Source organism: Passer domesticus, chromosome 3 (genome assembly GCF_036417665.1).
Source record: "Passer domesticus isolate bPasDom1 chromosome 3, bPasDom1.hap1, whole genome shotgun sequence".
NCBI lineage: Eukaryota > Metazoa > Chordata > Aves > Passeriformes > Passeridae > Passer > Passer domesticus.
The window spans coordinates 105073256-105100990 of record NC_087476.1 but is presented as its reverse complement, the minus strand read 5'-3'; the positions used below and the strand labels follow the sequence as shown (position 1 = coordinate 105100990).

At 35.6% G+C, this 27735-nt stretch overlaps 1 protein-coding gene across 2 annotated transcripts in view; it reads left to right on the top strand.

Moving 5' to 3' along the window:
* Positions 1-27735, top strand: part of PRKN (parkin RBR E3 ubiquitin protein ligase) — a 675810-nt gene that overhangs the window by 318882 nt on the left and 329193 nt on the right. For both annotated transcript variants that reach the window (XM_064414870.1, XM_064414871.1), the window contains one exon: positions 11179-11294. In XM_064414870.1, coding sequence (XP_064270940.1) covers positions 11179-11294 — 116 coding nt within the window. The remainder of the gene's footprint in view (positions 1-11178; positions 11295-27735) is intronic.

Here is a 27735-nt window from a genome sequence, read left to right as displayed (position 1 = left end):
CTCTGGGGAAAGCTTTTCAAGAGTTTAGGCTATAGTGCCATTTTATTAGATAGGGATTTATTCATCCCCAGAGCAACACTGTGTACATTTGGATTTTTTAATGTGTGAGTCATGTAATACACTGGACCTTTATTTATATTTCTTAAGTTTGTGAGGTGTTTATGCTAGATATTATAGTTCAAATGTTTCTATTTAAAGTACTGACTAAAATACTTATTTTGCCACTAAAGCCTCTTTTTCTCATACCACAGAAGTGGAAGAAATAGTTGTTCCTTGTATAGGGTTATATGCAGGTTTTACTTAGCTGAAACAAATAAAATTAGCTAAACATATGCATAGTCCTCTGCCCTTGGAAGATGGCAATATGAGTCACCTATTATCATAAGTGTGTTCATGTGATTACATTTGGCATAATTGCTCCTTTTTCTGTATATCATATATTTTGGCTATTTTGCAGAGTATTTTGGTTGCTTTTTGTTTTAAGAAAGTCTCAGTTTGTGTGCTACCACACAAATATTCCATCTGTCTTCTCAGTCCTGCAGAAGAAAATATTTGAACTAGGAAAGCAGGGGAATGGAAAAAAATTCTAAATTGATTAAAATTAATTGCAACCCCATCAACTCTGGCAATTGAACAAACCTGAAAAAATTAACTATTGGGAAAACTTTGCAGAATTTTTTCAAATATTATAGTGTAGTATGTCTTGTTCTGTGTCGGTTAGACATGACCTTTGTTGGTAGGACACAAGACTTGCTCCTTACTATTTTTGTAGAAAGGAGAATATTAGGAGCATTTACCCCAATAATTTAGTAGAACTCCGTTAAGACTTAAGGACAGCATAGCTGTAGTTGTGCTCACAAGGTATTGTCATGACAAAGAACATGCATCAGAAGAAAAGCCACAAAATTCTGGGTGGCAAATAGAACTAAAAAAATCCCCCACTGTCTATTCAAAGAACATGCAGGCGGTGCCAAACGTTTTTGAATATTCTGAGAAGGCAAATATGTACAGAGGGAGAAAAAAATATTTCTGCCATTTCCTCCCTCTCATTGTTTCCATTGTAACTGGGCAGTCCTGGCTGGTTCATTCTCATTCACATCCTGATCTATGGCAGGCTTTGGGAAGATGACAGAACAAACTGTCCAATTTTTCAAGGCTGGAGACACAGAGATGAAGTAAAGAGCCACTCCTGTAGTATTACAGCCTAATTCTATCTGCCCAGTGTCATCACATAAATACTGATGCTCCCCCTGAGGCAGCCGTAGTGCTAAATGAAAGGTGTCTTAGTACTGTCTTTCAGCTGGGTTAGAGACTTGTAGATCATCTATATGTTTAATGGATGGATGTGAGGCTCTAGGACATAGGTGATATTAGTTAAAGGCTGGAAACCTAAACCCAAAAATAACAGTCATTTTTTTAAATGCCTATTGGGTTAAAAATACCTTTTTTTAAGCTTTGAACCTATCCTGTTCTTTTGATATCAAGGCATGGATAAAACTGAAATTTTTCATTTGTGACATGATCAGATGAATGGGAATCCGCTGTATGTGTTGCAGAAAGACCATCAGTATTAACAGACTAGACTATGGAGTTACTCCTGTCATATAGAGTACTCAAGAAAAAATAGTCACTTCAAGAAATTATGTAGTTTACTTAGGCATTTATTAACTCTGTGGGCTTCTGAAACTTCTTTGAGAGACCTTACAATCCAGTGTCACCTGTGCAATATTTATGGCTCAAGTATAGGAGTCTTTTTTCTTGTACTTTTTAGATTTTTTCTGTAGTAATTTTGAAGCTTTGATCACTGTCTTTACGCTAAGTGCTTGCTAACATGGTTAGAAGATAAACAAATCACTCAAACCTGTAATTGCAAGCAACTTTTTGTGCTACAAGGAGCACAGCCTGAGGATCTGCTATCATGTAGTATTCTTAGTTTCTTCTCTCCTTGAGACCTTTTCATGGCTTTTGTTCACATAAAAATTCAAATCTGATTGCCAGAGGAAATTAAGCTCAAAGTAAAGGGTTTATTCTCTGCAGGAAACACTTGATAACAAATTTAGACAGTTGGATTCTACTTTAAATGGGGCTGATGTGAAAGTTTTAGTCCTAGGAATCAGCACTTAGTGTTCAGAATATAATGGTTATAATATGTTGTAAGAAGCTATTCTGAAACTGAGACACTTTGTGTGGCTCAAGTAATTCAAAGGAATTTTTCCAAAAGAATCTGTTTCATAATGCTGGTGGACAAATTCAACAGAACCATTTGGGTTGAGCTCTGAAGTCTGGGCTAGGTAATTTCATTATCCTGACACCTGCAGTCTTGGTTCAGCCCAAAAGTTAGTGTTGATCAGAGATCACATTGGATAGATGTATGGATGAAAAAAGTTAGGAGAAGTGAAGGGGGAGTTTGCAATCTTTCAGAGGAAGGAATGTGTAAACCTTTCATATTATTCTATATGAAAGCATGCCTGTTCTGACTGAAACGTTATTTAATTAAACTATCTTACTGTATTTTTACGTGCCACAGGCATTGCAGTACCTGTGACCTCTTAGTTAGGCATTTCTTGGGATTGGCTGTCTCTAGGACATTTGATTCCACTACAAGGTAACATTTCAGGCAAAGATCCATTATAAGGACACACAATGCCCTACAGCCTTCATTTTTTTGTCTGTACTTGGAGAAACTGGGTGATAGAAGAGCTGGGTTGTTCTGAATTTGTCATGGAAATACTGCTACTCAAAGGAACGACAGCAGAATTAGGGATAGAATTGTTTGAGCTCGAGTCACCACTTGCAGAGAAATAAAGCATGTGTGTTGTGAGGTTGCCTTTAGATGAGCAAAGCAAATGAGAAATGTTGCTGATAAAAATGTGAAAAGTCACTTTCCCACAGAGTATTTTCCTGCATGGTTGAAGTAGTATTGTGTGGGCAGCAGCAGCTAAGGGATTCCCAAGGCACTTGTGTTCTATTTTTCCACTGTGTTGTTTCTAGTAGACAAGAAAAGAAAATTGCATGATAGGTGTTACATTTCTTATTGCTTTCCTTATACAGAAAATTCCTAGAAAACTATAGTTTCATGTTCTGTTCAGAGACCAGGTGTCATTATAAAGTTGTACAGTAATAACCCATCATGCCAGTCATTTTAATTTTAAATATATCTTTCTCCTCTCTTTTAAAACAAATCAATAACTTGACAGGGTTTTAGTGTGGACAATAGATAGGCAAGCTTTTTACAATCATCAATAGTCTTGGTTCTATCACATTAAATGTCTGAATAAAACTGAATGGTGCTATAGCTGTCCTGTTAAAGAATTTTGAACAATACCTGTGCTCTTCCAATGAATTGTGGAAAATGAAAGATGGAAATCTTTTATCTTGGCAAGAGTAATAAATACATGAACAGATTTGGTTTTAGCTTGATTTTTAGCCTTTTTTTTTTTTTTAAGAATGCAGATAAAAGTAGGATTTGGGTATGATGACAATAGTTTGTTACTATTTTCTATCCCTAAAAATGTCTCATGAAAATTATTTATGATGAGTTTTAGATGCATTTTCTATTTCTAAACTTTGGTTTTTAGTGACTTGGTCAGAACTGAAATGCTAAGTCTAGTAAAGATTCATGAGTACTATGTATATTTCCTGTCCCATAATCTTGCTACATTCAAATACTTTCCATATCAAAGGCTTTCTGTTCAAATAATTATTATGCAACAAATTGTGTTTGATATACTCAACTGAACAAAAGGCATGGTGAATATGTTAAGTTCTGAGACCAAGAAGTGGAACTGTGTACTTTTAATGTTTTTCTTATACGAACTTAATTAAAGTCAACCAATAATTAAAAGGACATATTGTAAAAGATACTGACACTTCTTGCTCTAAAATGTGTCATTCAGTCACTTTGACACATTTAGATTGCAAGTGTTATAGTTTTAAAGAAGAGAAAGTCTGAAAAAACACAGGAGGATAGCATTTCTGTCCCTAAATGTTACTCATCTCAAAAATGTAATAATAATTTTAAAAGTTCACTCCCTCCATCCTTCACACACAGGCCAAAGTTGGTGTTTTCACCAAGACCAAGTCTGAGCAAAGAGTTAACAAAAGATACTCATCCTAAAGAGCTTTTATTATGAATAACAGATCGTCTTAGCCAGAGGCATTTTGAGAAGGGCAAAGGGGTTCGGTCAGAAAAAAGATATTAGAGAGATGCTCATAATTCTTCTACATTTTTATGCCACTTTTGTTTCTTGCCAAATTAAACAAGTACATAGTACTTACAGACATTTAAATTTAATATATTAGCACTTTATTGCCTTTCTTTGCATCAGAAGATCCTTCAACTTATCTTTGAGGTCATTTAGTTACTGGCAGGATTTTAGCAAGGCTTATTATAGAATATTTGATCTCTCTTGGAATATCAGTTTTTCTCCTTACATCCCCTAAAGGTATTTATTTTGAAGTCCACACTTTTGAGTATGAATTGTCATCTCTGGCATGTTCAACAGGGATTCTGTGGAAAGGAGAAGGGATGGGAAAATTTCTGTAGAAATGTATATGAAGTATGCTCTTATTGGTGGCATGCTTGTCTTTTCATTCTTGCTGATTTTTCTGGTTCCATTCTGAATGTTCAGGTCTGAGATCAGGTATTGAGTTTTTCATGGAATTTTCTCTTTCTAGCAGGAAAAATTACTTTTACGTTTGGAGTTTTTTTTAATGGCAAAAAAATGCTGTCTGATTGTAATGATTATGCTTTTTAGAGATTTGTACTATTTTTTGTGTATAAATGACTAAAGTGATCAGCATATTTAATAATTGCACTGAAGTATTCCTAAAATCTATGCTAAAGAACTTCAAATCCACTGTCCTTTAATAACCTTGAATACTTTTCTGTTAAATTTTAATAGAAAATTTGCAACTAATCACATGCATTATTATGCTGCTTGTAGTGATCAATTCATGTATTTCTTTTAACATTGAAACAGACTTCAGGACCTACCTGATTCTGTTTAAATGCTGATTTAATACTATGCATAAATCTTCTCCCTTTAAAATGAGTTAACTGTATATTTGTCCTTAACCACTGAGCCATGAGAGCTGTATTTACCCCTTGTTTGCCTAGGAGGGGATCCATTTGGGTGTGCCCACGGGAAACTGCATTTTTCAGTTTAGGGAAGTCAGCTGCCTGTGGGAATAATATTTACATCAATGATATCATGATCAAGCATCAAGTTTAAGAATCACAGGAAATCCACAGAGAAAAGGTTTGATTTTGATTGGAATCTCAAGTAGGAGAAAATTGATCTTGAAAGGAGAGTATCTTAAAAGGAGATAGCACTGATGATGAGCAGAGCCTAAGGTTGACTTCTCATCTAAAAGTATTATAACAATTCCAGATGAATTCCAACCATAGAGGAGACAGAATAATTTGCCTGTTTAAAATGCAGGTAGCTATAGGAATGCTTTTGTTTAATTTATGTAGTTTTTTACCAAAACCCAACTGTATTGCAAATATTTGATATTTAAGTAATCATTTTCTCCCTTTGATTTTAACAGCTGTTTAGGTCTCATAGCAAAGCCAAGACATGCAGTGTAGCAGTCACCAGTTAAATGGTACTAGGTGATGCTTACCACACTCAGTACCTGATTTGAGGTTCTTGGTAGTATTTGGTGAGGTGTGTGGGGGACTGCCACTATTTTGAGCAAGATACCTTCCAGTAAGCAGAGATAGTCAAAATACTGTTTGTTCATAGAAGAAGGTGGAGCAGTCTTGTGCGTGTAATGCATTCAGGAGTCTATCATAAAGTTGTTTAGGACTTAAATCTTGAAGAATTGCTCTTTGGCTCTACAAGCTTCCTCATAGTAGTTAACCAGTGTAGTTTGATGTTTTTTGCTTACATATCATTAAAAGCAGTGCCTGTTTCATATGTGAACAGTGGTGTTGTAGATCTGTTTGTTTGTCACGGGTATTTCTATGGCTTGGAAAACTATTGCCTGTAGTTCTTCTGGGATGTGGGAACCTGAAAATATCTCTGCACAGAGTTAAGCTCAGTCTTTCCTATAACTTCCCAGAAAAAAAAAAAAATTGATTCCACAGCTGTTCTGAAGTGAGTCTCCTTCAATCTGTCACCAGATCCACCGAATATCTACTAAACTTTTCAGTTTCAAAAGCAGATGAATCATTACCACAGGGGTGTGCCACAAAAGCACTGAAGTTTTCTCTCTTTCATAGGGATAATTAGGATGATATAGCTGAAATGGGATTCAAGTTTACTAATAATTTTAAAAAATGAAAACCACACTTTTAATGGCTATAAAACATATCCATAAATGGCTTTGCCTATCAATCCTAAATAAACATGTGTGGACAATTGAGGAGAAAAGTACCATAAGGCTCTCTTCTTCTTTTGTAGCTTATCAAGAACTGGAATAAAAAAATCTGCCTGAGTTTCCTTAGTTTAGCCAACTTACACAGCACAGAATGAGAAGCAAGAGGAGGAATGTGGTTTTTTATGTGTTTATGTTGTGCACCAGCCAAGGTGCAGGCTATCTTAGTGGCACTTAGCCAAGACTAGTGGATTTTTTTCTGAAAGTAAACTGGACTTGAGAACACATATCAAAATTGTAAAGGTTCTTCTAGGCCTTCCCCTGGAGGTTTGTGTATGACTTTGATCTTACTTATATTGGTTACTTGACCATATAGAAGACAGTTCAGTTATCATCAACAGTTAGGGGTGTGTAAACCCCTGGTTTGTTTGAAAAGACAGAGTTTACACAGATATACTTTTAATATAATATGAAAGAAGATTTGGGAGGGGTGAAAAATTTGAGCATTTTGTTCTTGAGTTTGATGAAAAGGAGCTAACATTGACCATGTATCTTTGAACCTTTTCTTACCTCATGCACTTCCTATGATGTTGTGTGACACAAAAGCAATAACAGGAGTGAGGAATATGACAGAGTGTGTAAGAGTGATGCCTGCTCCCTTCTCTGAATAACAATCTATCAGATACACTGCCAAAAGGAAGACATTTATAGTGTTAAATAGAATGTTCACAATTTCATGGGACCTATGCCTTCAGGCAAGAAAATGATCTAAGGGTATTCACTGCAGTAGAAGGTGACCATAAAACTGCTCACTTTTAGAACTAAGAAAAGCACTAAATTTTCTCTCTGTTTTTGCAGTAATTCCTTGACATCCTTCCTTATTGCTGAACAGCAATACTTAGTCATCAGAAAGTTTTTTGTACCTAAAAACATGTGCAGAAAGGAGGAATAATGTGACTTCTTCTATTTTACAATATTTTAGGAGTAGTCACATACTAATGTAGACTGCATTAATTTTTGCTCATTCCTTCTGTGTTATTCTGTAAGGTTTGGGGACTTTTTTGATTTTTTTATTATGAAGTTGACATTATGAAAATACTGTCTCATCCAGCATAAGTTTAAAGACATTTTGATATCAACCTTAAAAAGTAACTACTGCTTGTATGAATTTTACTGTTTGAGGCTAATTTAGAATGTCAGTCTTTAATTGGCTGGGTCCTAGGTCTCTACGGCTGTTCAGAGATTAACATTGGAACAGAAATAATTTGGATTAAAAATATGGCAAATTTCCCTCCCTAGGCTTCCATACACTGGATAAAAGACTAAATAAAGGAATAGCTACATGCCTGGTGAAATGCAAAGCTGAAGGGTGAGAAGTGGCTGCACTCTTCTGTTTTATATTTTGCTTTCAGTAATTTCATTGCCAGAAGCAATTGAGAAGCAACTTGTGCTGATGGGTTATCTGTAGTGCCAAATTCATAGGTATATGCCCTGGCATAAAAAAAAATAAATATGTTAAGTCTCTATAAAATCTGGTAGATTGAACAAATAAATGCTTGTGGATTGTGTATTTATGCAATGTGCAAAACCAGGCAACATAAACTTTCATATGCAGCTGGAAACTTAATTGGTTTCGTGACTTTTAAAAGCTTTTAAACAGATGGAATGTGTATTACTGCAGAGAAAAAGAAATATTAAAAAATCTGGAAATGAAGTCCACACTACTGGAGAACTGTCAGGCACTTGGAGCACACTGCATTTTTAGTTCCCAACTTTCCCTGTACTTCTGAACTCCCAGCACAGCATTGAGGCCTCAGATCTCCAGACAGACTATTGCATTGATGGTGTAAAACTGTGCTTTCTGTGGATTGATACTGCTTGATTTTCCAAGGGTATACTGCTAGTCTCAACATATCTGTTGTGAATAACTCTTTTATTCTTTAATCTTCAGGATTACTTCTGAAAAAATACTTGACATATAATCTTGTGGGATTTATTTTTCCTATATTTTTAATGAGCCCACTGTTCTGTTTGTATTTAATATTAAGATTTACTATTTCTTTTATTGCAGTTTAGTCAAGCAGGGAGTCTTTCAATGGATAGCTTTGGAAACTGGCAAGATTTTCTTTTGTTGTATTAAACAGTGTTTTCACGTTCCATAATGTTCTCAATTCAGCAACACTGAAGCACATCATAAGTTTAATTAGAGGGGTTTTCTTAAAGCAGTGTTTGGGCTGATAAATAGAAATATTGAGAAGTAATTTTCCTAATGATATAGCAGAAGTATTTTGGGACTGTAGCACAAGACTCTTGACTATTTTTCCCTTTCTGTCTGTCTTTTCCTGGAATAAGAATTGCACAGTTTTATTTATTTTCTTCATGACAAGAACCATCACGAGGTATTATCAAAAGCAATTAGAATCACGAAACAGATGCTCGTTAGGGACAAAAAGACATCTAAATCAATTTCAATTGGTTCAGAGCTTAATATATTTATTACTCTTTTTGTTTGTCATACAAATAAGTGTTTATTACCTTGGGTAAGTACTTTTATGAGAAAAATTTTTGTATGTTTCCTTGCCCATAGTTTACCTGTTCTGGAATTGTGATTTGTCAATATTCTCTTAGTTGTATGCAGGATGTGTACTAAAGCAAAGAAATATATATCTTCTGCACTGAAATAAATCCTTCTTAACATTTAATTCAAAATAAATTCAAATTAAAGGGCAAAAAAACTTAAGCTCCAAAACCTATTAGCAAATAATGCAAAGATCAATGGATACATTTTTAAAGGTTGAAAATAAATAGAAGTTACAGATTGGTTAAGGTTATCATCTATTCCGGATGAATGTGTAATTCCATTGACTCATTTGAAGCTGAAATGCTTCAAGTTAAGCTGATATTTAAAATTTGTGTGTATATCTGTGTCTTGAAAAAGAGCAAATACTTGGGAAGTCTGAAGTCTTGTCTAAGGATGACTTTAAGCATATTTTCTTGTCTGAGACTACTTCCTTCCTTATGAAACAGGACACAAAGATTATTTAGCTGTATAGAAATGTATACTGGTGCTTCATTTCAAAAGACCTATGAACAATTACTTTAAAGAATAGGCTTGCCTTTAAACTGTGCTCTTGCCACATGCTTCTCTTGAACTGCTACTGAGACATGCCTCAGACATTGTGCCCTTCACTTTCTGTGGGGAATGAATATATTGGTGCATCTATTGCATAGATCAGCACTTCTGTGACAAACAGCAGTGACTAACCTAGGAGGAAGGTTACATTAAGACTTCTCATATCCCAGTTACCAGAATCCACCTTAGAGTGGCACGGTAATGTGGCACTATATTTATCTAATGAAATGCACAATATGGCTAAATGGTCATCACCACTGAGAAAAAAAAACACTAAATGACAGCTATTTTGCAGACAAAGAACTCCATACTGCAAGGCTGTAGGCATTGAGAAAGTAAGAGTCTGTCTGGACTGCTTTTAATATGGTATTGCAGGAAATCGTGCAAAGATCTAGAGAGGGAAAAGGGATTTTGTATTAAATCTGATTTTTTTCATTCTCATTCATCCTAACGTCCTCTTTTACTCATGTATTAGTGTGTGCTGCAATATGTGTCCACATTGTCTAGGGAGGAGCTGGGAGTGACACTAGCAAACACCTAGCATGTCTTTTCATGGCTTTTGGATTGTTCCTGATGCTGAGGCCTGGTTGTGACTTTTTCACTCTAAAAAAGTTGACAGTAGCTGTAATTTTTTTTTCCTTCATCCTGTCCCACCTTCAAGAGTCATTAGCAAATGCTGCTGATTTTTTCCCTTTTTTTTCTTTCCTTGCTCCAGTTTGTTTGGGCTTTTTTCCTTGTTTTCTTAGCATTTTTTACAGAGGTCAGGTCTCTTGAGAATAAACAGTGATGTTAGTATCTTGATGTCAACAATTGTCATTCTTTTATGCCTTCTTATCCTTGTTTCCAATGTTTTTACACCCTTAAGTTCCAATTCACATTTCATTTATGTATTGTTTTCATTACAAACCTCCACAATTTGTTATTGGAAAGAAGGTCTCATAGCAACAAAGAAATTACAAACTTTAATCTGTGGCTTCTATTACAAAGCATGTGTCTTCAGACTGCTTTTATTTATGTATGCTTAGAGTGATTTGGACACTTAGACCAATTTCTTGTAACAAAGTCTTATCAAAGATAAGATTTATATGTGCTTCATATGGCCTTCCCTGGGGTGCAGTGGAAAAGAGAAGAAAATACACATTTGTGTGAAAAGCATTATGTTAATGAAGGCAGTCTAAGAGGCTAAAGTGACTTGATTGAAACACTGTACACTTGTATATGTAATATTGGCTACAAGAGAGGTAGAGCCTTCCTTTATTAAATGGTAAAATTGTGTCTTAAAGATATCCAGAATCACAAAAGCAAGGCCAGACTTCACTATTTTAGAGCCAAAATTCTATGTTGTAGAGTTCAGAAAATGGTACTACCTGTAACAAGAAAAGACAGTGGCAATAATAATGCATATTGAAATTTGTTAGTATTTTGCCTTTGATTAGGGAAAATCAAGATGAAGTGTTTTTTGGTTTTTTTTTAATAATCCAGAACATCACAGAATGTGTCACACTGATACCTTCTGTGATAGGAAAGGTTCTAAACAAAATACACACCTAGACTGGTATTTTTGCAAGGGATGCCTTGTAAACCTTTCCTAATGACTGTCCTCCTTTGCTGTTGGCAGTGGTGATTTGTCTGTTCCCTCAAATGTCAGTTAAGCAAAGATAAAGGAAGGACCTGAGCAGCAGGTATGTAATCTTCTCTTTATCTCTCCTTCAATATTTCAGGAGTTTTACTTTAAATGTGGAGCACACCCAACTGCTGACAGTGAAACATCTGTGGCTTTGAACCTGGTTACAACAAACAGCCGCTGTATCACATGTATAACATGCACAGATATTAGGTAAGTACAACAAAAATTGTCAGAGATGTACAGTCTCAGTGCTTTAGAGTACTTATCACTTCCGAAGAGCCTCTTTTTCTTTGTTCATTTTCCTTTTTAAAGGCTGGGTTTTTGTTTTTTTTCCCTGGTAGCATGGTGAAAAATGGGTCATATTTTCAGGTGTGTTATTTGTTTAGCTGGTAAAATTGTAGTTTCTATTTCTGCACCTTAGTCACGTTGCAAGTAGAAATCTGACTGCTTTAGTTCTAACTAAAACCTTGGAAGTTCAAGATAGTGGCATAAGTGTGTAGATATTTTCTGCTAATACGTATTCAAGAGCCTGGGAAAGAGCTGGAAAGGGGGACATGCTGCTCCTAAAGAAATTAACTTCTTGGTGGTTGTTCTATAAATCAAACTGAAATGCATCTGTTCTCATGTTTGTGTTTATTGTAGTTTGAAATACTGTAATCCATCTTTGCATGTGGTATTTGAGCACATACTTTCAAGAATATCAATTACTTGAAAATGCATGGATTAAAAACCAATTGCCCGAAAAAGACAGCCACCATGGTAGTGAAGAATTACCTGAAACACATTTATCTACTGATTAGGAGATATTTTATATGAAAGTGTAAAGAGAATTGTGGAATGGTCGTTGTAGGTCAGAAGGGAGAAATGGGAAAGGACATTTGAACTCTGTATGATTCATATGGTGTGTGTCTTCTGGAAAGAGCTGGTTGTGGAAGCATCCTTTGTGGTGTATTTACAGAGCTGGCTCTTAGGTACAGATTAAACAACGACCAAATAGTGGTCTCTGTCAAACTGGTATGTCAGCATTTTGCAGCAAGGGTGCATACTCAGGTACACAAAAGTGGCTGGTTCTCCTGTCCCTTCTAAAATTCCCTGGGCAAGAGAATGGTTTGGCTTCCTGAACTGCAGACCCCTAGTGCATGTCTGTACTGTTAAATGCAAGAGGGCCAAAGGCTGATCTACATTCCCAAGCCAGATGGAAATGCCTGGCAGATGTCTGCCGGGGTCGGCTGTCACTTGTCTCTGCCCCAGCATGGGAAGAAGTGGTTCTGGGCAGGCCGCGCTTTCGAAGAAGGAGTCTGGACTCTTGCTTTTCGGTCTTCAGTTGAGTTTATTGTTCCTTATCTACAAAGTTTTCTGTCTGTCCAGCCGAGGTCTGATCAGCAAGACAGCCAAGGGCACTCTCCCCCACCCACGGGGCGGTTGTCTCTTTTATAGTAAAAATTACGTATAAGATATTTACCTTCAATTTCCAATACTTTTCGCCCTTGTTGGCAAGTGTACCTTCACTATGAACCAATCCACACATGCCAACATCGTTCTGAACATGGATGCCAAGGAGAAGAAAGAAGAAAGACAGGGCATGCCCAAATTCCTCCATCTTGGAACTCCCGACCCCCATGTACAGAATTTCAAACCCCCCTGTACAACATACAAAACCCCCCTGTACAGTGCTCAAAAATTTTTTTCTTCACCCTGTGTTTCCTACTACTATGCTACTTAAAGTTTTGTGGCCTGTAATTCTTCATATCAGGTTGGCAATTTGCTCCATGAATTAAGATCGAATTTCCAGGTGTCTTTGGCTTCCGCCAGGTTCTCCGAGCCCCTGCCAGGGCTTTGAGACATCCAGGGCATCCAGAGAGATGTCCTGGGTTCCGACAGATGTCCTGCACAGAGCTGTGTCACCTGGTGCTTCATCATCACCAGCTTGGGTTGGTTGTGGAGCTGAGATCCAACCATTTCAGATCTGCAGTGAAAGTACACTTTTTTATCCTAGCAGTAAGAGGGAATGGAACAGGTCATTCATGTCCCCATATTTCCTGTGTGGGGCCCAGGAAGTTTTCAGAAGGGCTCACTGAAGAGCAGCAACGGGTGAAAAACTGGCTGAATAGCTGAGCTTTTTGGGATAAACAGTACCTATCTCTGGGACCTGTGTCCACAGGGTTCTCAAGAACTCTAAGTATTTCTAGACTGCAGGAAAAGCTGTCTGTTCCTGAGAATTTACTGTGTTTTTATTAAGTTCTCATTTAACAAAAAAAACTACAACAAGCGTCTGGAAAAAAAAACTCAAACTAAAACAAATAAAAAAATAAACTAAGAGAACGTAAGGGAAAAAAATAGTCTAAATCCCCCTTTCTGGATAACATTAAAAGAAGAAAACTGTAAGAAATTTGTTCTGTCTCATCATGTCAAAATATTGACACACATTTCTATGATAACTACATTTTTGAGAATGTAGCCATACATGAAATTCTGATTATCTTTCAGAATTTAGATTTTTTTTTAAGCCATAAAAGCCTCCCATACACTTTTGTGTGATACTAGACACTTGTAGGTGATACCAAAATGCAAGATACTATTTTACTGGTTTATTTTTTGTATGGCAAATCCTGCAAGTTGTTAAAATAGAATTTCACACATATCTTTGGATGGATGAAATAATTTTCCAATTGAGGTTGTGCAAGAAATTGGTTTTGTTTCCGATTTTGTCTTTTACCACTTTTAAGGAGGGTCAAATGTAAATTTTGACTATTGGAAAGAGCAAGATCATACAATGAAAACATTTATCACTTATGAAAAGGTCCTTGTAAATTCTCGGGCTACTTAAAAAATCTTCACTCAGGTTTTTTGTTTGTTTTCTTTTTTAACTTTCTAATTCCTTTCTCTAACCTAACATTCTTGTAATATTTGTATGTAATTCCAAGAAATTGCATAAATAGCCATAATCTTTTTACTTCAGTTAAATATTTAAGTGATTGTACTGGAAATTACTTGCTAATACGCTTATGCAGTTGAAAAATGGCATTTAGGGTGCTCTGCAGTTTAGAGTATTTTGTGAAACTTACCTTCATCCTTCTGCAGCATTCATGTGAAAAAGAGGATTAACTGTATTCGGTACATTAGCTATTACTTTCTGTTAGTTTCACTATAGTAAAATAAGAAATTCGGGTCTGTTCTTCAAAGTAGATTTTTCTTCCTTTTTTTTCTGGAAAAAAAAACCAAACCAACAGCAAGACACCAAGCAGGAAAAGATGACAACGAGGCACTATTTGCATTTTTCTTAAGTGTTTTTGTTTGCAACAACCTACACAGTATCTCTAGGTGTTTCCATTGATTTTTCATTGTCAGTCCACCACAGACAGAATAATTAAGTTCCAAGATTCTTGGCACAGCATTTGTATGGTTTCAGCAAGGTTAGCAAGGCTTATAAAAATCTTCCATAAAGCAGTCGTGTACTCTGCTGTATAGAAGAAATACAAAGTGGAGTACAATGATGATCTATTGCCATTTTTTTTTTCTTAAGTTTACATTAGATACACTTAGTTTGCCTTAGGTTTATATTTTATATAAATATTTTCATGGAAGTCTGACCACTGGAGTGAAATAGCTGAAAGCCAAACACCCTTGTCAGGCTATGCTAAATCCATAGGCAGAATTCCATGTAGTGTAATGCCTTCCAATGTATTCTGCTTATCTACAGCAGAGTTAGTGTGAATTGGCAGCCTTTATGCATTTTATTTCTGCAGCATTCAAGGTGATGGGTTGCTATTCTATGTCTTTGAAGAAGCTTTAATAGGTTGAGCAAATGGCTGGAAGTTGAAACAAATACTAAAGCAGTGCAATCCTCAAGGGAAGAGCTGCTTTTGTCAACTGTTTCCAGTAGAAATAACATCAAAAGGGGTTAGGAGTACCCCAGGGTACCCATAAATCAGGCTCAGGAATAACAGCAGTTTTAAGCAGTGTAAAAATAAAATGTGTAGAACAGAAATGCCTCACGTCATCCTTCAAGAACTCGGTAGGGCACAATTCCTAAAGGCACCATTATTTTTAGCTTTCAGCAGATACAGATAAATGTAAAAGATATATAGGACATACTGTCACTTAACAGGTAGAAAGAATTCTCCAGAAGGAGAAGTATTTGGTGTTGTGTTATCAGATTTTTTTTTCTAATCTAATAAATCCCTGCTTCGTAGTCTTGAACAAAGAAATATTTTGCTTTGTTTTAACAATGGAATCTTTAGTATGATTTTCTGCTCTTTGGGCTTCCTAATACTGGAAGTTGGGAGTGAGAACTTCTGCTAGTGGTGATAGTAGTGCATATGCTCGTTACTCTTCAAGGATAACTGGTGTAATGTCTTCGTCATAGTTATTTTCAGGCACATCAGTTTGGATTGTGATCACATTAAATTCCATGGGCAGGAGAGTAATGGAGAAGGTCAGTACTGAGAGGGGAAAAAAAGTGAATGTGCTATAGGAAATGCAGTTGGAAATTCAATGGGCAGCTCTCTTCTCCTTCAGACAATAAAGAATGAATGTCTGTGTGTTGTTGGGAATATCAGTGTGTTAATCTGGTTTGTGTGGAGTTACTTTAGGCCTCCTAAACTTATTAGCTCTTAATCAGCCATCTCTTTCAGTCTTTTTTTTTTTCAAAGTTAAAATGCAAGTTAGAAATGTTTTCCCTCCAGCAGCAGTTTGTGACATTTTCCTATCACTCCAGCTTGCTCATTTCCTCTATTGTAGAGTCATAATTGAGACAGATGAGGTTGTTTTGGGATTTTTTTTGGTTTGTTTGTTTTTTGTTGTTGTTTGGGGTTTTTTGTTTGTTTTGGGGTTTTTTTGGGTTTTCGATTTGTTTTTCTTTTTTTTTTGTTGTTGTTTTTTGGGGGTGTTTTGTTGTTTTGGTTGTTTGTTCTTTTTTTTTTTTAATGGTATAGTGTTCCTAAATTCTTAAGGGATAAATCATTTGCTTCTCAATAAATACATATGTAAATGATTTTCTGTTGTGGCTTTTACCTGTGGGTTTTGTATGCCAAAAGAAGACCATCTCCCCAAGTTTATTATGGGGATTAGGGATTTTCTTATTTCCTATTTTGGATTTTCATCTTCATGATGTTATTGTTGATATAGGTGTGCCATGTTCCTTATTGACCTACATTTTGTACTGTTTTGTGCATTAATGTTGTACTTTTCTTTGAAGTAAAATATTTGTTAAATTACAATTTAAATATTGTTTAGAGTCACCTGAAATAATTTGCCTTGTCTTTCTTTCCTCATGTAAAAGATATACGGTATTAATGCAGGTCTCAAAAAATAAAAGCGGAAAGAGTATCAGAGTAGGAATATAGCAGTGATTATGACAAGAAGTAGATGAGGTAGCAGGTCAGCCATGGTATTCAAAACTTTTATATTACAAATAATTCCAGGATCTTTAGTTGATTATTTGAATCCAATGCCACAGCTGAAGAGACAATTTGCAAAATCCAGCTTTTGACAGAGATCCACCAATCAGCTCAATTGGTTAGAGTGTGGTGCCAATGCCAGTGTTGTGGCTTTGATCCCTGTATAGGCCATTCACATAAAAGTTTGACTTAGTGATTCTTGTAAGTCTCTTTTGACTCAGAATGTTCTGAGATTTGTTTGAGAACTGTTAACATTTTCTTAGTGAAGAAGCTGTAGTGCAAGTTTCATTCAGCTCAATTTTGCTGTTATTTGGGGAGAGTTTTACCAGGGACCTTCTGTTGTTTCCAAGATGAAAATGCAGACCATGCCCATTGAAAGGTATTATCTATGGGATGTTTTCAGAAGACTAAATAGCACCTTATTCTAGACTTATAGCTACTATTTCTCTTTGCTTCTGGGACATAGGATCCTAAATTTACCCTTTTGGGCCATTGTAATCCAAGTTATTAAATCTATATTTAGCTATTCTTTTTTGAAGTACTTTTTCCCTCTCTGTGACTCATCTTGATAAAGTGGTCTCTGCTCCAAATCTCTTTTAAATTCTGTTGTCTTAATATACCTTGAGTAGTTCAAAGAGGAGTGGAAAAAGATTGTGCTAAGAATTAAATCTACTTTGTCTAAGCACTATGACCATCAGGGACAATGTCTACTGCTTTATTCCCTAATGTTCCTTAAATTAATGAGATTTCTTAAGAATCACTTATTTAAAGCAGGAAATTAGATATAAAACTAAGAACTGTTACTAATTGATTTAGAGCTTTGAGCTTTTTTTTTCTTTTTCCCAGTAAGGTAACTTATAGAATACTCTTGTTACATCTGTAATATTTGAGTTCTGATACAAGCAAAACCATGCAGAGCAAACCTTTTGCTGAGAATTTAGGTGATTTTTTGAAATGTGAACCAAGTCTGATAATGCCAGGAAGTGACCTTCATTTCCTCTGAAGGTGCACACTGTGGATTTCAGACTCAAAGACTTGTACCATGAGCTACTGGAAGATGTGCCTTGTGCATGAAATTCAGTTGCCTTAATTTTTCTCTTGAATGATAATCACTAGAACACTGCAGCCCCCTATGGCAATGGCAGGACAGCAGTGCAGTTCTTACTGCTCTGCCTCTGTTAAGTTCTGCACTGCAGCTGCATCTCAGTGAGACAGCTTCTGGCTTCAACACATCTGGGAGCAGAAGAGTGCATTGGCACTGCTATTGCTCTCTCACATGGCACTTATCCTTTGCCAGAAGAGGATAAGGGAGGAGGATTTTATACAACCTCACTTGTGTCCTATGCTGGACATAAAGCATGAATTTCTCTTCATCTGGGAGAATAAAGCCTGCCTGCCTTTCCTTCTTTATGAGGCTGAGGTTTTTTTCCTATGTCATTCCTTTGCTTGTCATATATGTTAGTGTACAGTTGACAGAAAGGACAAATGGAGAGGAATACCTGCTGATTTTTTTTTTAATTTGCCTACATGTTTATGAACATAAATATAATGGTGTGTGGTATGTCTGAGTGTTTGAAACAGCCATGACTGAGGATTTTTATGTTACAAGTGAAGTTCATTTCTGAGAATTTATTTCAATAATGTGCATCTCCTGATACACCTGGGATAAAATAAATGTCATGAATTTCATTTTGCATTTGACATTTCACCTAAAGCCTGCAGATTTTAGAATATTAGCAACAGGGTCTATATTGTATTGGTCTATATGCATGTTCTCTACCATTCTAATTTGTGGTGATTACTACAGTGAGCTGTTTATGTAGCTCACTGTGAGCTCAACACACAGTGTTTGCTTCACTTACGTATTTCATTTGTTTAACTCATGACTAACATTAGTCAGAGATGTGTAATATATCCAAGATTTCATGAACCTCACTTCCAAAATATTCTTAAGAAACCTGAGTATGAATACTTGCATATAATCAATGAAAAATGATAGCTAATGAATGTAATTCTGCTCAAGTATTATACATTTAAATGTTATAGTTAAATTTTATTTGCAGTGTCCAAGAAGAGCAGAGTAACAAATGTTTTTAAAACCTTGTTCAGAGTTTTTTGAAACTTGCAAGCCCATAGCGTGCCTTTTCTCCCATAGATGTTTGCAGGTTCAGGTGTCTGGGACTTTCTTTTCTTTCTTTTTAAAATGAATTCCTTAACATGAAAGACAAAGCATTTTTATCTCTGGTTAGTTTTGCTTCAGGCAAGGTTACTAATAGCTGAATATTTTCACCATCTGATAGTGGTGTAGTGACCTATGAGAATTGGTGTTGGAGGTCACAATCCAGCTGTCTTTGGAGAGATATCTATACTGCAAAGGTACCATCACAAGAAATACTAATTAGCAAGCCTCATCCTTTCAGCAGAGACGTGAGGTCTGAAGGAACAAGGTGAACAGATTGAAGAGATGTTCCTTCTAGGCCTCAGCTGGGGCACTGGTGGAATGGTTTGGGGAGGAAATTGGCTGTTTCTCTCTGCTGAGCAGCCAGGGGTTTGGCATCTTGCACTTTAGTAAGGGGAAGGAATGGAAATAGTTTGTGAAGGATGTGGTTGGCTTTTACAACATAAGAAAACAAGAGTGAAAATACCCAAGAAAGAATGAAGCTGCCCAGCAGCAAAAAACCTAAATATGCACGCAACAGAATAATTTCATTTGCAGGAACTTAGTAAAAATTGAAAATAGCGGTGTTGGGCAAATGTACCAGGACATAATTTCTGAAATCAAATACGTGAAGGACTATTCATAAGACAGGAAACCTGTCATAATATGTAGAGAACTTTGTGAAATGTTACTTGATACTTCATAGAGTCACTTAAGGATCCTATGTGGAACACTGTCTGCTGTCCTGGGTAGTGTCTTGGAGTGCTATTCAGTTCCTCAGTCAAATAGCTCAATAGAAATTGTTATCAGATTTCAAAAATGCATAATTCAGATAAACATTTTGATGGAATTTGATAGCAAGTGTTTACACACAGTTTTCATTTGATGTGTGGGGCAAGCTACTAGTCTCAAATTCTATAACTATATTTTTGATGTGTAACCCATTCAGGGGCTTATGGGTACAAAATTTTGGGAAAACAAGGGAGAGATTGAGGAACATGTTGGAGAGATATGTTCATTTGTGTACATATAACAAATACGGACGCCTACTTCTGTATTTCTCGCTAAAACATGGTGTAGAATGAATTGTCATAGCAGTGTACTGACTGACAAGAGTATAAGGAAAATATTTCACACATTTTCTGCTGACAGTCTGCACTGAGCATGCAAAGCTCTTGGTACATTACAGTCTTGATGGAACTGTAATGGAATTTAATAATTAGGATTACTTTTTTTAGTTTTTACTTAGCAGCTCATGATCATTGATAGCTCTCTTTCCACTTGTTAATTCTTTGGATGTTGTTCATGGTGGCTTCTGAAGACAAAACAGTTTCTGAAGGCAGTCTTAGAGTGTTATTTCTTTTGTTCTGTAAGAGAAACCAGTAGGGATGTAAATATTTTAGATCTTCAGAGAAGTTCCTTCTTCCTCCTGATGAATGTATTTGTATAAAACTTCATTCAGTAAACTTAATTATATGTTTACTTTAAAACATAGCAATTTTGGAATAGTAAATGATTGCAATAATTGGTTTATAATGATAAAAAAATAGTTGAAAAAATGAGTGTAAATTGTGCTGTGATGCACTAAGTCCTTTATCAACTAAGTTACCAGCACAATTAAAGTTTCTTTATGAATGGAAAATCCAGGGCGTGTTTCAGGTGGAGCATAGAAAGTAAATTCAGTCCCATAGTGGAAAATAGACAAAAGTCAAGTGAAATTGTTAATACATAATTGTTATGAACTTGCTGCAAGAAAGATGCTGATTTGCAGTGTGGTTTGAAAATGACAAGAAATATATCATAATCAAAGTCAATCAAAATCTGTTAAGTTCTGTCAATATCTGTTACATAGTAAGAGGCCTGTGTGCAGACATTTGAAAATGGTTGAAAATATGCACAGTTAAGGGAATAATAATTTTCCCAGTACAAGTTTGTAAATGTAATGACATGCACTGGCATGTCAATGTCAATACTACTAGAAAAATTACACAACAAAACCACATTTTTATATTGTTACAAACTCCTGTGCTGAGACTTGTACTTTCACTTGACGTGTTTGTTTTAGTTTATGTTAAAATAATTCCATATCATTGTACATTGAAATGCAGTAAGCAGGATGAAAACAAGTGCATTTTTCCATCAAAAGTGTTTGAGGTATTTTTTTATATTTCTCCAATTACGCTGACATAACTTTCTCTTGCTGAGGGACTTAGACTTGCAGCTGATCTCTGAAGATCAGCTGTGAGTGTGGTTGGACCTGTGCCTGAAAGAGTTCAGTGGTACTGAAGAGTAAAATAGTAGAGAAAATGTGTTATTGAACAGCAAGGTAGGGAAAAAATGATACCTACTCTACTGAATACTACTCTATTCTACTGAATGAGATAGCATAAGTGTTGCTTTTCTGTGCAGAGGTTTCAGAAGTTTTCTACCACAGCAAGCTTTTACAAAACCCTCCTCTGAGTCACTGTCTAGTTTGCTTTCCTTTAAGGCTGTGTTCTCCTACATGTTTACTGATTAAAATGGAATTTTGATTAATATTTCATACATATTTATATATAATACATATGTGTGTGTACATATATACATTCTTATGTATATGTGCTTGTTTCTTCTTTGTCTTCCTTCTCTACAAGCAATCTTCAGTTATTTGAAGTGCATTGCTTTTATGAATGTTTTCCCCCCCATGCTATTCTTATTTCACTTTACACAGGAGACAAATCTGCCCATATTTCTGGTGAAGGTAGAAGCCAGACAGTGCTCCTTTGGCATGCAAATTCCATCTGAATTTTACAAATTATTCTTTATTTTTGTTTTGTTTGAAGCAACAAAGAGAACAGTCATACCACTTCCCATAAGGTATGTTCTCTGTAACCACTAAGGGCAGTGTCAGCCAAACAGCTGCCAAGAAAACCAGGACCAGCCTAGTGATGTGCACAGTGCAGGAAAGATGACTGCACTCAGATGTCACCTCTATGAATCTGTCCAACCTCTTTGGAAACAGGCTGACAATGCTGATGTCAATCTTGGACTGCACTCATGAGCAAGACTATGCCTTTGCTCCCTGTGGATTCTCTAACCTTGCTGGAGTTTATTGGATTTCCTGACAAAAGAAGTTATATTTATTCACTTTTGCTATATGTGCCTCAAAAGGTGTCAGAGCATGTCCTGATCAGAAAGCAGGTGGTGAGAGTGATGCTGCAATATGGTTCAGTCTGGTTATATAAAATAGAAAACAGCTTCACAAAGTCATTTATTCAGTTCAATGCATTTGTAATTTAATTTTGTTTTTAAAGTAAAATACCAAAACAGAAGAGAGCATTTTAAAAATCCTCATCACTGAGATTTTGAGAAATAGATCTTTTTCTCTTTTGTCCTTCAAATAGATAATAATTTCAGGCAAAATAGTCATTATTGTCTTGTGAGAACAAAATTACGCATGTATCTGCTAAATTCACTTTAATTAAAAAGACATTTCTTTCACCTTGACCCTTCAGACTTTGTTTATGCAAACAATTTTGTGGGTTTGAGTATTTATTTATGATATAAGTGTTTGCAGGTTAAGACTTATGTGCTGCATAACTGCAGATCATTTTCACATAAATAGAACTCTGACTTTTCCAGAAATAAGTACTTTCTACAGATGCACAGCCTGTCCCTCTTGCATTCAGCTGTGACCTTGAAAACTGATTAACAAAATTGTACTCTAAGGGATGCAAGGCTTCACATAAAGCAAGTGAAGCATGTACTGGCCCTTGAGGGGTGCTTAGAGTATCTCATAGACTCTAATGGTAATTCCTTTCTCTTTTAAAGCTATTAGGTGATTCTGGCTTGAGGCAATCTGTAGTACTTTTCTCTTTATTTAATTTTTGTGCCACAGATTTTATGTATTATCTTATTACAACCCCTGTTTCATGTTTTAAAGACAAAGTGTGTCTTTATGTCTGGTATCTGTATGTATGTCTGGTGTCTATATGTCTAAGTGTCTTCTTCAGCCACTCAGATATTTGGGTTGTATTGTTGATAAACTTTGGCACAGTAAGAAGATGAAAGGATAAGTAGAGTTATGATTGTCAAAACCTGAAAACAAAGTGGTGCTTGTGAAAAGCATGTAGAGTGCCCTGCATTTAAGACCTCATCTCCTTCAACAGTAAGAAGGATTATTTGAAAATATGCCATTTTCTACGTTCCAGAAGGTAGTACATTTATTGTTATTTAGTACCATTGGCAAGCTTTGAAAACCTGACTTCAAAACATAATTTATTCATTAAATAGAGACTTGTAGATTATTGTACTTTTGACTTTCTCCCTCTCTACGATTTTGCTTGAATTATGTTTTGGTTAATGAAACACAACCTTCTCGAAGTCAGGATTGAGAAATAAAATAAAATTCAAAGCATCCTACATGTCCCTCTCAATCTTGCTGCCAAGTTTTGTCTTTAAAATCAAATTTATATTACATGACCAGGGATATAAGGCATTGTTTTAATAAGTCATTAACTAGTAGAAGGCATTAAAAGAATTTTTGTTAGTGATAAAATAGAAAACAGAAGGCAAGACTGAATAGTAGCTAGTCTTATACTTCTGTAATGTGCCAAGGTAGAGAAGTATAAAATGTAGCATTCCCTGCACCCCTGCTTTTTGTGTTCCTTGTTAAAAATCTGGCACCAAAAGTGGAGACAGATTTGTTGTGTTTTTAGCCTCTCAAGGTTAAGGTATTCCAGTTTCTGAAGCTAGAAAGAATCGGGACAATATACAGATGTTAGTTGGCCACTTAGCACTTCTGCTCTGGTTGTAGTGCATTTCTCTATCTGGACAAAGAAATTTAGTCTCCTGAGAATTTTTATTTTTCTTCTCTGATATCTTTCATTTAATATAATGTGCTGTTTATAATAGCAAGGAACAAAATCTTTCTGTAGAGGTGTCCTTACCTGTGTTGTTAGGGTTTCTATGGTTATTTGAGTTCTGCAGAACATTTGGAACTAAACTGTGACCTCGCATCAGTAAATAGTTAAACCTGGGCTTGCTGCATCTGAGTAATCCCATCAAAACCAACAGGGTATAAATGCAGGTGTATGTGCTTTGCTTGGTCTGAGCCTAGACTCATCCAGTCTAATCATCCTGCACTTTTTGAGTGATATCCTCACATCCAAGAGGTAGCCATGGAATATCTTTAATGAGTCTCTCAGTGTGAGGTAGGATTTATAATGCTTTTTGTCGCAGGAAATAGAGGGAATATTCAGAGGGGTTTGTTTTTCTTCTTTTGAGAATAAGACAGTTCTGAAAATGTCTGCTGTCATGAGAATGAATTTCAATGGAAAGAGCTCTTGTCTCAACCCTTTGCTGTCTTTTCTGATTATCTGAGCTAATCTGTATGCATATGAAAAATGTGTTTTGTATGATTTATCTTCCTCTTTTCTGGGTGTCCTGGTCCCTTGTAATGATCCTGTTTTCAGAGAGATATTTATGGTTTTGATCATACTGTCTCAGAGCTTCCTGTTTTCTAGAAAATACATTATCCATATTTTCAGTTCAGATGGTATTTATCTAAGGGTTAAAGCATTAACACTAGTACTAAAGCATGTTAGAAATGTTTCTGGTGAAAGCGATTATTTTTTTTAGCATGTTGAACAATATTCTTGGCCTTTCAAAATATGTTATAGAAAAGTGAGCATTCCTTTGGATTCTAGTTGCTGATCAAGAAATAGGATACTATTACTGTGTTCATGTTCCTTTCCTTTTTTTGAGTTTGTTTGCTCTTTTCCAAATGTATGAATATGTTATTTCTTATTTTTCTACAAGGTTCATGAGATTGTGTTAAGCTCCTAAGGAAGTCAGGAGAATATCCTTTGAACTCTCTTCTTTCCTTGTCTCTTTCCTACTCCCTACCGTGTTTAATAGATTTGGCAAAGAATAATTTTTTATTTTTTTTAAGTCAAAGGAAAAAAAGGAAAGGATGACGAAAAACAGAATGAAGGCTTTACATTAGATCTACCAAGAATGTTCAAGAGGTCATTTTTTTATACTAGCAAGCATCTTTACTTCTTTTTTTTATTTTAAAAGAAGATTGTTTTCTAATTGTTTTATACAAGCAGCACACAGTCATGTAGTTAAATTTTACTATAAGAAGATTTTTTTAAAACGGAGTATGAAACAGATTGGGCAGTATTGCATTGACCTTAGTTTTAAGTACTAATGTTAAGTAATAGTTTTTGCGCAGAGTATTCCATTAAAATGACTACCTTAAAAAAATTTCCACTTGGCATTTATTGATATCTGTCTTATTGTTTACCATATGCCAGAGTGAAAAAAACATCCTACAGATAAAAAGATTTATTTTCTGAATTGGGTTTGGGTTTTTTTTGACATTCAGTAACATTTTTAACATTGCATTGCAGTTTTATTTATTTTATTTTAGCATGGCTTTTCCTACAGTGCATATAATCATATGCCAATGAAAGATTGATTCTGCAAAGCTGTGAGGACTCAAGTTCTAGAACAGGATGTCATTTAAACATATGCTTGACTTTGAACATGTGTGTTGTGGCTAAATATTCCAACAGAAGAATGCTTATTTTCATTAGCTTTTTTTTTTTTTTCAGTTACCCCTTACAAGTTTTTTCTTCTCTAATAGCTTGTCTTTTCAAGGTTACATCACAATATCTAAATTTTTAGAGCAAAGGTACACAGATACCATAAGAGGAGGTATTTGCAAAATCTCAATGGGGGTAACTGTCTGTGTCCAGGTGGATAAGTTTCAAGACCTGAGGCAGATGAAGAATTACCTTTTAAGTGGTAATAAGCTTAAAATACAAAACCAATTTGGGAACTAAAAACTGGAACATTCCTTCCTTGTTTGGTTTTTGGAGGATCTCTTGTGGATGTTTCTTTTTAAAAATATAAGTCTTGGTCTCCATACACTGTCATGTTTCTCTGACATTTAAACTTTCCTTGCTACTTTAATGACACTATACTTTTCTTAAGTTTAATTAGAGTGGGATTACAGTGCCAGTTAGTACAATAAACATTAAGTCAATAGTTTGTAGGAAAAAAATGTTTATTTAACTAACAGCAGAAAACAGAGAAGTAACAACTTGATCTACACGCGGTTACCTGTGGGTGAAATATTCTGTATGTATTGACACACAGTCCACTGTGTGCCTTGGATTTCTGAAAGGCTTTCTGTGTAACTGGCAATAGCTGCATGGGGAAAGGAAAATAAATGAATGAACACTTTCCAAACTCAGACCTATACGAACATTTTTTGAGTGTTTGTTGAGTGTTGGGGCTTCGACAACAAAAATTTAAAAAAAATTGACCAGTGCTTGTGCACAAATATGTGAAACCACTACATTTGTGTGAGGTTTCTTCATGTACTTTGATATTGCTTGTGAAAATGGAGCAATCGTTCAGTGACGATGTGTTGAATACTGAGAGGTGGAATAAGTACCTTTTGCATGTTAAAGGTTATCATGTACTGTGGCTTGACTGATGCTCTAAACATTCCAAACTTTTTGTAGCAGAAAGATGTGCTGTCAGATTGGGTCTGAGTATGCCAGCTGCTTCCCTTATGTGCTGAAAGAAATATTGGAAAGCTTGCTTTCTTGTCGCCTTCAAGATTTGACTTACAGCACAGCAAAGTGAGGAAGCCTACTTTTTCCTAACTGTGGGACCTTGATAAATTATAATATTCCTATGCAGAACAGCCTCTTGTTTTTCAACATTTTGCAGATGTGAGAAGTTTGTCTGTATGGTTGCAATCATTATGTGTTTTTTTCATTTATGCAGCTTTGCTGTTTTGCTCAGCTAGTGGGGTTAGCATAAAATTGGCATGATTTCACTGAATCAGCTAACATAGGTGGCTGGCTGCTTGCAAATTGTTTGAAGAGGCAAGCAGCCAGCAAGGGTTGTTGCACAGCCAAGAATATGGTATACATTCAGGTTCCAGAAAAATTCTAGGTTTTAAAAATAAGATTTGTCACTCTTCATTCTTGGCAAATTCTTTCATGGCGATAATTAATATCTGGTCAAAAGTTGTTAAACCAAAGCGTGTATGGAGCAAATTGCAAGTGTTTTTATCCCTTGCTTTAAAAGATTTAAAGGATTTCTTGCCAGTGTGAGGCTAGGGATAAAGTATCACATTCTGGTGAGAATGTTGACTGCTGCCATGGGTAGGATTTTGATTCTGGGTTTGAGGACCAGTGCAGAGAGTTCTATAGGGTTTATTGGTTGGTTTGTTTTGGGGTTTTTTTGTAAAAAGAGATCTTTTCTGTATTATATTTTTACCAGGAAGGATTCAGAAAATATTTGTTTGAAAAACTGGCTGCTTGGACAAAATTGCTTACAATTTCAGAAAAGGAGATAGAAAAACAAAACAGTCAACACCACCATCTTTATTCATTCCAAGACAAAAAATGTTAAAGATAGTGGAAAATTTTATTCAACTATGCTTTTATACACAATTGACAGTTCATGGATTTGACACTGAGTGATCTAAAGAAAAATAAATTTGGACCTTCACAAGTTTTAATTCAAGTGACATTATTTTCCTCAGCCTGCTTCACTGCTATCAGATTCCTGATGCTTTGTTACCTACGTATGCTTATGCTTGAGTATGTTCTCCTTGTCTCTGCCAAGTACCTACCTGTCCAACTCATTCTACCGTGAAAGTCCTGACTTAATTTCTTCTTACATTTGTAAGTTTTTCCTTTTTATAAACTACCCCTGTAGTGTATTTGTATTTGATTGGCAACTTCCAGTTTTGTTTGTTTGATTTAAAAAAAAAAAAAAGGCAATTAGAAAGTTTTATGGAGTGAAATATTTTATGTGCTGATTTTATGGGTATAGCTTTGTTGTCATAATCTTAAATGGCAATGACATGAATTTTCTCTGCTGGGTGAGTTATTAACAACTTCTGAACTCCTGCCTTCAGAATGATCTTTTTTTTTTTCAAATTTTATTTTAGTCTGCTTTTCTAAATCTCTTTTAATGATGCCTTCTAGGTAAAGAGATAATTTCATGGGAACTTCTGAAAAGAGAGCTTTGTGGTTGAAGCTTTGCTTTGTGACCTACATGTATATTTTGACAATCAAGATTG